The sequence below is a fragment of the Lagopus muta genome, chromosome 6 (genome assembly GCF_023343835.1).
Source record: "Lagopus muta isolate bLagMut1 chromosome 6, bLagMut1 primary, whole genome shotgun sequence".
NCBI classification, from domain to species: domain Eukaryota; kingdom Metazoa; phylum Chordata; class Aves; order Galliformes; family Phasianidae; genus Lagopus; species Lagopus muta.
The window spans coordinates 6254100-6265081 of record NC_064438.1 but is presented as its reverse complement, the minus strand read 5'-3'; the positions used below and the strand labels follow the sequence as shown (position 1 = coordinate 6265081).

The window sequence follows — 10982 nt, the reverse complement described above, 5'->3', positions numbered from 1 at the left end:
GGAGCATTAGACACAGTCCATTGCTTGGCTAAGAGGAACTGTGCTCATAGCAGAAGAGACAGGGTAACACGTCAACGCACCCAAAGAAGTCATCTCATATCACTGCAAAAATAAAAAGCACAAAAATGCAAACGGCAGAGCTGTGTGTCACCCTTGCAGAAAGCAAGAAGCATCATTAGGCATCCCTGCCAGGGCTGGGATGTTTGAGTGATGGACGGTGAATATTTAAGAGCACCTTTGAAGAGTTCCTGATGAGATAGGTAATTTTGAACAGTGTTATTTTTTGCCTGGGTATACAGCTTGCAGAATGTCCTTGTTAGCCAGGCACACTGTCACACCCTTTGGGCTCAGTCCAAGGGCTGGAGAGGTTGTGAAATCACCTGCAGCTGCTTTTCTTGATATAAAAAATACTTTATTCTGTACTAAGCAGGCACTGTGAAGGACACAAGGGGTGAACAGCGGCACATTTCTTCCAGCAGAACCACCCCAGCGTCACGTAAGACCAGTCCATCAAAGAACCATCTGCCCATAATGGCTCTTTCCCTTGCATCAGGAAGGGAAGAGACCCTCTGCAGATTCACATTGAGTCTTCAGTAACAAGACTCTGGTGTTCAGTATTTTCCAGGACCTCCTTTCCTTCTTTGCAACCACGGCCTGTGGCATGCAAGGACTTTGCTAGAGAGTGCAATGCCACCATCACTGCCCAGCAGCCAGCTCTGAGCTCAACCCCAGCAGGGAGCCAAGGAGGCAGAAGGAGAACCCCAAAGGCTCCCCAGGCTCAGGTTATAGCGAGTCTGCTTTGTTAATCAGTTCAATGGACCAGGGAGGTTGCCTGTGAGACATGATGTCTGAGAATGTCCCAAGGCACTTAGAACTTTGATCACTGTGGTTGTTCAAGCCTGAGGTACTGAATTTTTACGTAGAAAAGAAGAACAAAATTACCTGTCAAAATTTCAGCACAAATTTGCCTGAAGTCAGCTGTTGAATAGTATCCTGATAGCTGGGCAACACATCACTGAGGCTGTCCTCAGGTTCAGAACAAAGGGAGGAAAATAAAGAGCTTTTACAGCCAATCCTATTCCTTTTATTTGACATATTTAGCTGAGTGATTCTCTGTGAAAGCACCATCCACAGCGAAGCTGTCCTGCTTCAAAATCTGCCTGTAATGCATTTCCAAGAAAAGAGACCGAGACAGTGTCCTGTCTTTGCCAGGGAGGGAAGAAGACAGCAGGGCTCTCCGGGCTTCCAGCCTCTCCAAGCCCCCCCCTCCAAGAAGCTACGGGGATGTAAACCCATGTAAGTCATAGAATCTCATGCATTTTTAATGGTGATTAGCTGTGGGAAAGAAGCTACAGAGAAGGCAGGGAGATTTACTGTCTCTTTTAGCTTATAATCACATCTAGATGTTTTTGTGGGTGCCTGGCTTCAGACTAAGCCATATAATTGATCTCATACAAGGGTAACATCCTGAAATACAAGGGCTTGTGTCACAGGATGGATCAAATTAATGTAGCTCGAGAGCCCCTCCTGCCCTTGAAACATCAGTGAGCTTACTGGGGCTATTCCCTAAGAAAAAGCTCCTGGGAAGGAGACGTGCACGGTATCAAACAGGCATGGAAAGGCACACCTGTGATCAGCAAGAGCCTCAGAAGGAACTTATCTCACAAACCCTGTCAGGTGCCTGACACCTGACACCAAAATGACATCCAGGTGTTGGGAGCTGCCATGCTCACTGCTGGCACTGCACACCTGGAACAGCTGGGCCGGGCCACCCGCCAGCTAGGTCATGGAGCATGTTATCTTTATACTTAAAATTAATTCCCCAAAGTACTTTCTCCTCTTCCCCAGACACAGCAAACAGCTGGAGGCTGAGATTACAGATGCTGATGCCAATTAGAGCTGTGGCAAAGCCAAGCGCATGGGAAGCATTAGCGCAGAGCTCTGCTGCAGAGAGCCTGTGCTCAGAGCTCCTCTGCATTAAGGAACAAGGCAGTGTCCAGTTGGGAAAAGCCATGCCAGACCAAGAGCCCAAGGACAGCCTGGGCAGCCCTGTCCCTGCACGTTGTCCTCCCCCAAGCAGTTGGATAAGGGATGGCTTGGCTTGCTCCCAAAGCATTTCTCATCCCAGTCCCTTGGGAAAGCAGTACATTTGCCAGCATGCTAGATGAGACGTGCCATCACCCCCCCTCCTCCCAGCTCTTAGCAAACCATTCAAAGGATTTTGTTTTTCCTGTGTGTGTCAAGTACCTAATACTTTATTCCTAAAGAACTGGATTTTGTGGCAGGTTTCACCCAAGGGTTTGGCTCAAAGCAGATATGGCTTTGATCCAAATAGCTGAGGTCTGCTCTAGCACAGCCCAAATCTCCTCACACAAAGGTTTTGCTGTCCTTCCCCACAGGTACTGCTGTCAATTTCAGAGATAACTAGCATGTCCAGCATCTTCCAGACTTCAGAGCAAATGGGCACACTTTCAGGAATGTGACATCTTATGCCAGTGATTTCCTCTCATCCCCCATATTTAACTTTGTTTTTAAGCAGGTGCAACCCAGAAGAATGATACGCCAGAGCACAGCACATCTCTGCCATGCCTTTCTGGGCTCTGCTGCCCAGAAGAAAGCAGGAAGGCATAAGCAATCCAAGGGAATCCTGAAACATCTTAGGAGTTGAGTGCAGTACAGACAGATAGACAGACAGAGCCATGCACATTCCTCACATCCCTAGAGGATGATAGAATGGGGGGAGATACTTCTCTCTTCTGAGAACTCTAAATTCCAACATCTTTGCTTGGGGTTATTTGCTCCTTGCTACATCACTTGCTGCTCCGGAGGGATGCGTAGCCTCAAGGAATGGTTCTCCTTCCTTCTCCCTCTCCAAGGCTGGGACTTGAATGAACCCCAGATATTTATCATACTGAGCACGGGAAGGTGCATACTCCCTGCTCACAGGGGGATCCTTTAGGGTTTGCTGTAGACCATTTGCACAGACAAGAGGCACAGGGATGCCAACAAAACAGAGAGCTTTCCCCTTTGTTTTATGCTTTGCTTTAAGCACAAGCCTCCAAAGGGGACTGCAATAGTTTGTCAGGCTTCTGTATCAGGGGTGACAAGGAATGCTGCCTACCCTGCTCAGGATCTGGGAATAACTGAGTCCACCCTGGGATGTGGGAGCTGAGTAGGCATTTTTCTGAGGTCCCACTTAGCCGTGTATTCTAATTGTCCTCTTCTCTCCATTTCTCCAGACCACCTACAGCTGCCCTCACCATATCCCACTCCTGTCTGTTGCAGCCAAAATTGCAGATCAGGTGGCAAAGATTAAAACCACTCCTGAAACCATCCTGTGCAAGAAGGGAGTATTTGGGAGGCTAAATCCACCTTATTCCAATTAGGGTCCATTCTCTTTCAGATTTGAGGGTTGAGAAAACACCTCCAACCTTCATTCTGTAGATAGCAGCGTTGTGGCCAGGCCCTGGGTGTTGGGGAGGGCTCACCTGAAAGCGTGAAAGAGAAAATCTTTATGACACACATGGGCTCACACACATACATGTTAAGAAAAAAGAAAGAACGGGGGAGGTAGAAGTTCCTGAACACCCTGTAAGCTGATTAAAGGGTACTTTACTTTTACGTAGGAAGGATTTAGCCATGCAGTTCGGTGTACTGTCTGACCTCAATAAATTCCCATGCCATCCATGGGCGTTCTGCTGGATGCTGGCACAGGCTGCGCTCCTCAAAGGCGGGCTTCCCTTTGACAGCTTCATCAGGGCTCGTGATGGCATTGCTGGAGCTGTGTAATGGATGAGATGGTCTCTTGCAACCTTCTCAGCCCACTTGGGCTCCTGTGCACTTAGCCATCTCAGGGCCACCAATCTCAAAGAGCAGCACAAAGGCTGTAGGGGCTTTTTGGCCAAGGAAGGTCTATCCATGAAGAGCAATCCCTGAAGATCCTGAGTTGCTGCTGTAACACATCCCAGGTATGGACAGTGGACAAACTGACAACGGATGCTACCTTGTAAGGGCTGCCCTGGATAAGCAGACACCCCAAAGGCTGAACAGGCTTTCCCAGCCGATAGCAGGAGTTACAACATCCACACAACACACAAGAAGCACAACAACAATATACTAGAAGACCTGGCTTGCTCTTACAGCTTTTTGGAGATGCATTTTGGTGGACAACAGAGTTATAAGCTGATGCATGTCACACTGCAGGCTTGCTATCCTCTCTGTCTCTCACCAGGGTGACTTCAGCTGACAGCAGGCTGTGAATAGCCCTTACGACCGTTGCAATGGGATTTCCTTAATGCAGCTCATCACGGGTCTCTCCATGCTGTGTTAATCAGTGCCAAGCCAGAGCAGCACTAGGCCTGGCCACACTCCTTCCTATCCCACCTTTTCACTCTCTGCCACTGCCACAAGGCAAACCCCGTTCTTTGTTGCTAAGCAGATAAACTGGGTTCCTTCAGTTCTTGTTCTTCTGGTCTCCTCTCTTTTCTTCCACCTTGCTCTTTTCCTCTCTTGCCTGGCAACCCCAGGAGTTCCATCTGATCCCATCACCATTGATACCACTTCCAAGCATCTTCATACAGTATAAATAAAGAGAACAGTCGTAGTCCTATCTTCTTCCCACCATTTCTATGTCATCAGTAGCAGTAGTGTTTGCGAACTTCAAAACCCAGCAAAGGCAGGGAGTATTTCCAGGGTGTTTCTATGTATGCATCAGTATTCTCCCTCCTTTGAATCTGTAGTACAATTTGCTCTTGCCAGACCTGTAGCGGTTGTGCTTGTGAAACCACAGCTTGAAAAACACTGTCTTCTCCTGCCCCACCATTGCCACTGATTGGAGAGCGTTTGCCCGAGGAAACACTACTTGTTGTTCAGCCAGATCATATGCACTGAATCGTCTTGGTAATTGCAAACAAAACCCATGCCAGAATTTAAAAAGGAAGGAAGAACAGAAGATGAAGCTCCTATCAAGAAGTAATTAAAGCCAGGAGGAGAGATAATGATGCCAATAATAATGAATCAATTGGTACAGGGGTGTTTGCCCAACAAATTACTGTGATTAGACACACAAACAGAAGCATCAGCAGAAATGCGGCCCACTGAACTGCTGTGAAAGACATGATTGGTTTCGAGAGTAATTAAAAGGACATTTCAACCCGGATACATTATTTGCTGTTAACCACAATTGCTCATGTTCATCTCGTTACACAAATAATTGCTTTTGATAAGGGCTGTAGATTTATAGGGGGCTGTGGAGAGAAGTGGGCCAGTGGCACACTGTGAGTTGGCTGAGACCAGAGCAAGCACTTTGTGGTAAGTACTGCTGTGCTGGCGTGCTCAGGCTGGGTGGGCTGCATCCTCCCTGCTGTGCAGGTTTGGGTGCTAGATTGCAGAGCCATTGCCATGAGGACATCCATCTCCTGAGCAGTTGTGCTGATAAGAGATGAGGCTTTGTTCCTCTGGAGCAGATAGAGGAAAGAACAAAGACCAAACAGCAGCTGGACCAGAGAGACATGGTCCTTAGTTTTAGGTTGACTGGGTTGATGGGCACTTTCAGCCAAAAGCACTTGCAACTGAAGGAGTTTGCATTCACTGAAAGCCAGCATTGCTGAGGAGGGCAATAAAAGCTTGGAGGTGTATGATGGAAGTTATGAAACTGAAAATCTACCTCCTCCCTAGGTCTGGATGATCAGAACAATTCAACAATGCAATATAAAGTTACTGACATAAAGGAGAAGTTCCCCAACAGCTGTCGCTGTCATATTTGAAATGCCCTTTCTACTTTTTTTATTTTTATTTTTTAATTTCATCTCCTTTGAGGTGAAATCAGGCAGGAAAAACAAAACCCAAAGCATCAAAAGCGTGTGAGATGGAGCTCACAGATTTCTAACCATGAACTTCTTCTGCAAGACCTCTCTGCTCTGCCGCTCGTATTCAATAGTTGCCATGGCTTGCTGCAAACAAATGTCTGTATAAATCTCCTCTTTTGTCTTTCCTCTTCTTGCCCCATCTCATCCTGCAGCATCTCTAGAGTAGAAAATTACTCCAGGAGTGCGGGGAGAACGAAAGTAGTTCAGGAAACCAAAAGTCCTTTAATGCTCTTTGTACTGTCGAGTTTCAGGCTGGAATAAAACCAAATTGGAAGAGCTTTGACATTAGGTTAGCAAGGAGTGCCCGAGAATTTCCCAGAGTGCAGCCAAGAAACCAAAGCCCACTCCTTTGCAGGAGAAAGAAGAGTATTTCAAATTAAAGACATAGCTTCTGGGTATCCCTTGGGGAAATGTGAGCATCTTCTTTCAAAGGCACGTACGCATCTCTGCAGGCACGGAGCCATGAGAAGAGGTTGGAAGTAAAAGGGAAGAAAATGCAATGGCTTGCGATGAACAAAAGGCAATTTTCTTCTTATTTCAGTAAGAAAACAAAATGCAAGCTGTTGTTGTTACTGAAAACGTGTGTTTTTTCTTTTTTCCCTCTTGAAAGATTAGAGGAGGGATGGATATCAGCACAAGTGTGGGTCTTTTCCTTCTCTTATGTGTAGGTGAGTTCTTTGTTACAGGCCAATTTTTTTTGCCTGATAATTTAGAAGTGGAGAAAAATAGATTTCTCCTGGGCACCCTCGAGGTATATTGCTAACTGTCAGTGTGGTGTGGGAAGTTTTCTTAGCTGTTTGAAATCCTCTCCCTGCAGACTCAGTTCTCAAGGCGCTTATAGTAGAGTGGAGTTTATTCCATATGGTGGTATCACCAATGAATTATCTCATGTTAACTCATTCTCCCTGCGTATTCAAGGCGTGTTATACTGAGTCCCAGCACAAACATCGTCTATGAAAGGCACCCTTGGGTCCAAGCTCCAAAATGGCATGCTGGTCATGATGGTAGAGTGACAGCTACGACTTCCTGGCAACATGAATGACTTGAATTGTTCATCTTTCATATTTTAAAGAAACGCTATCTTTGCTGGCAGGAATTCCTGCCTAATTTAGTCAGAGTTATGTTATTTATGTAGCCGTGTCTTCTCTGTGGCATATGATCTCTACCAAAGATACAGGTCATTCGTTCCACCCACCATACAACTTTGTGCTTTAATTCAGGAGCCAACATGGTTTCCTTGATGACTGCTCTGAGTCGGCTAATTATTCCCATGATCGTCCTGTCGCACTTCTCAGTATCTCTTCCATCCCAAGAGAGGTAAGCATTCCTTGTGCCTCTGCTTCCTTTTCTCTGTGTCGTTTTGTCGGAAGAGCCTGCCAGCCATAATGCCAACTTTTCATCTTCCTTCCAGAAGCTGCAGCTGCTCGGTTGTTGTTCTGTTTTTCTTCCCCAGATGGATTTAGTTCAATGAATGTAAACATCTTAAACATTGGTTTTCTTGCTTAAGTGTGGAAGCATTGATTGGACTTCACTGAGAACTAAAATCATGACCCCAAACAGATCAAACTACATAAAAGAAGACACTTCTGAATCTGTTGTCCTGCTAAGTACTTGGTAAAAGGGGAATTCTCTTTTAAATAGTTTAAATAGAGCAGTTAAGGCCAGAGTAACTAAAGGTCTTAGGCTGCAGGGCAGAGCTAAGACCCTTGCAGCCCTTCCGTGGCCATTACTACTGCCTGGCCTAGCTATCACTATCCATAATGCTATCACTGCTGTAGACACACACTCACATGAGGGGCCCTCTCCTGAAGCTGGTCCAGACCAACGTCAGCATCCCAGACCTTTTATCCCACCCACTGCTCAGCCTGCTTTGGAGCCTGCTGGCTTTGGTTGAACATCGTTGAGGTTTTGAGCACGTTTGTCAGTGCTTTGTGAATCAGCCACCAGTGAGTGCTGAATGTAGTAGGACTACCATAACCTACCTTGTCCTCAGGGTTTGTGTGTCTGGATGTTCTTTTTCTTCCTCCTCCATTCTCTTGTCCCACACTTTTGTGCTCAGTTAAGTGTTAACCAGACATCCTCAAACCCCCACATCCTTTTGATAAGCTGACGATACTAGCAAGAAACAAGAACACGGTTTTGCTGTGTGATGGTTAGGAGAGAGATTTCTTTTAAATTCTTAAGATGTGTATTTTTTCTTTTGGTGAAACTGCCAAATCAGCACAAATTCTTACCCATCTTTGCCTGGGACCCTCTTTTCTTGAGGGAGCAATTTTAAGTGCCCATTATTCTCCAGTTTTAAAACCATGTCTTTCGTTGTCTTCTCATCTCTAGGACTGAGAGACATGCTGATGGGCTTTTCCACAGTGAGCTCAGCAAGATGAATGACAACGCTTTTGTGCAGCAGCTAGTGAAACACCTGGTGGGCCTCAAGGAGAGGTAGGAAGGAGCTGAATCCAACCTCCTGGCACAGGGAGAGTGGGAGATGAGATTCCAGCAATGAATGAGAAGTCCATGGGGCTGAGTTTCTTCCAATTCCAATGCCAGACTCAGTGGTGGCCTCATCCAGTGGATGCAGAAGATGGGAGGAGACAGAAGGGGAGGGATATGGGTCTCCCAAACGGTGGAGAAATTTCCGAGCGCTGAGATAATTTGCATGGCTGGGAGTTGCAGTCATTCTGTTGTTTTTTTCCTGCTGCAGAACTCAGAGGCACTCAGATGGATTGTTCACCAGTGAATACAGCAAGATGAGAGGAAACGCTCAGGTTCAGAAATTTATCCAAAATCTAATGGGCCGCAAGCGCAGGTGAGAGCTCCTCTTTTTTGGGCTTCCTGGTGGGTCAACCTGCCTTCCAGAGGGCAGTGCTGCTTCACAGCTGTGGTGGTTACCCTCCTTTATTATTACTGCTCTTATTATTCTTTATTTAAAGCAGCAATTCAGGCCTGGTCAAAACAGAAGTGCAGGAGAAGGAGAGAGAAAGCAGCAATGAGGACCTTTGCTGTATGTGGCTGTACCAGAGCTTTCTGAACAGCAGGTGCGTGTGCTCTGCCAAAAGCTGTGCTCTCAGGGGTGGTTTGCAGAGCTAAAAAAGCAAATGTTTTGGTCAGACTGCAAGGTGGCAGGAAGATGTGTGCAATCTCAATTGATTTTTGTCTCCGCATTCATGGTAATTTCTATTTCTACCTGCTGAGCTTGCCTGGCACTCTGTTGTGCTTTATCTGAAGTAATGTTGACATTAAGATTTACAGGTAAGATGTGCCATATAAAAGCCAGTAACGAAAAAATAATAAAACCCAGGGAAATGAGCTAAGATCCTTTTCTAATTGTAGAGTTGTTATTCTGGACTAAGCTGATGGCACAGCTCATCAGAAGACCCAATCCATTCAGGATTCAGGAAATGATTCAAGCACACCCCTTGTCCGGACATTGCATCTTCCCAGTGGCCAATTGTTTTCAACCAGACATCTCAGTATAAAACCACTAAAAATAGGAGGAATATGCCAGCTGCCCGCATTGCCTAGAATAATGAGGGATGGTCACAAGGCTGGAGCACTTCTGCTATGAAGAAAAGCTGAGAAAGCTTGGGTTGTTCAGGCTGAAGAAGAGAATGCTCAGGGAAGAAATTACTGAGGCTTTTCAGTACATAAAGGGGAATTGTAAGATGGAGACAGAAATTTTATAAGAGTATGTACTGACAAGAAAAGGGTCAGGGCTTTAAATAAAAGAGGGTAGATTTAGATAGGATGTGAGAATGAAACACTTTGCTATGTGGTGGTAAGGGCACAGGCTGCCCAGGGATGCCCCAAGTGGGGCTTAGGACAAATCGGTCTGGTGGAAAGTGTCCCTGCCCATGGGAAGGGTTGCACTGGATTGTCTATAAATGCTCCTTCTACCTCAAACCATAATGGGGTTCTGTGATTCTGTAGTGAGGTCAGTAACCTTGTCTGTACATCTGTGAGGTGTTTGACATCAGGTAGCAGCAATCCAGGCCCCCCCATCACACATCTCCTCCTTATTATCACCTCTGAATTTTGCCAGGTGCCCTTTTCCCTTTTCCCGTGGTCCTTTCCCACAGAAATAACAAACTGCTGTTCATTTTCACCCTCTCCACAGTCACTCAGACAGCGATGCCAAGGAAGCTGCTGCAGTTACCAGCCGGTACATTTGCCCACTCTGCAGCTGGTGACAGATGTGAAGGGAGTTGTTTTTGACTGAAGGTGAAAGGAAAACCAATGTTCTGTCAGAAACAACCAAGGAGATGATTTTGCATGTAAACAACCTTAAAAATAAAGCGAAAAGTCATTGGATTTTTCTTTGGAAAAGCTCTTGAGATCAGCAAATAAAACAAAATTCTGGAAAGCAGCAAAAAAAAAAAAAAAAAAACAAACCCACAACCAACAATAAAACCTCTTAGATAAGCAAGATTAAAATGCACATTGGTGTGAACTGGTGTCAATAGGTGGAGGTTGTGCAAAGCACATCACTTCTGATGCGTTAGCATCTGACTGTCTACTTCCAACAAAGATATGTTAGCTATGTTTTGGCCATAATTTGGGAAACATGGTGAGGGTCGCACCTTTACTAGGTGTTGGGTCATTAGGAATGCAATGTAGGGGCAAGAAATGCTTAGTCATGCTTCCCCTGTCTGTATACACAGGCACGCAGGGAATAGCTAATGGTTCTGGCCACATCTGCTCAGGCTGAGGCTCAGCACTGCCCACAGCTCAGCTGTCCAAAGAAGCCAGCAACAAAGCTGGCACCATTTAGCAAAAACTTACCCGGGTGCTAGATGTTATTAGAAAGAAATGTAATGAGAGCTAAACAATAGAGATACATACAGATGGATTTTGCTCCATTTTCCCCTCCTCTTGCCCAGCCTTCTCAAAGCCACTGAAGTCAAACTCTGCTGGAAGGAATTTGTTCCCATCATTTAAACATAAACATCTCATGTTTTTTTTGTCCATACAAGTGGCCAAATGCCTTGCCACATGGTGTTAGGATTGGAAAAATTTACACAGGCTCAGAAAGAGGCAGGACAAGAGCGTGTAACAGCACACTACTGAGGCTTCAGGAAGCTGCTGAGGTGTAAATTGTTGGAGCCTGGATGGAAATTC

At 45.8% G+C, this 10982-nt stretch overlaps 1 protein-coding gene across 2 annotated transcripts; it reads left to right on the top strand.

Annotated features, from left to right (window-relative positions):
• Positions 1-5291: 5291 nt before the first annotated feature.
• LOC125695212 (secretin-like) lies at positions 5292-10157 on the top strand. 2 transcript variants are annotated; one of them, XM_048949389.1, is made up of 6 exons: positions 5292-5310; positions 7088-7184; positions 8202-8306; positions 8569-8673; positions 8798-8902; positions 9982-10157. In XM_048949389.1, the coding sequence occupies exons 2-6, from the start codon at positions 7096-7098 to the stop codon at positions 10052-10054; spliced, it is 477 nt and encodes a 158-aa protein (XP_048805346.1). In that variant the 5' UTR covers positions 5292-5310; positions 7088-7095; the 3' UTR covers positions 10055-10157. The 2 variants fall into 2 exon arrangements, with proteins under 2 accessions (XP_048805346.1, XP_048805345.1); XM_048949388.1 differs by lacking the exon at positions 9982-10157 and having other exon boundaries at positions 8801-9176.
• Positions 10158-10982: the final 825 nt, after the last annotated feature.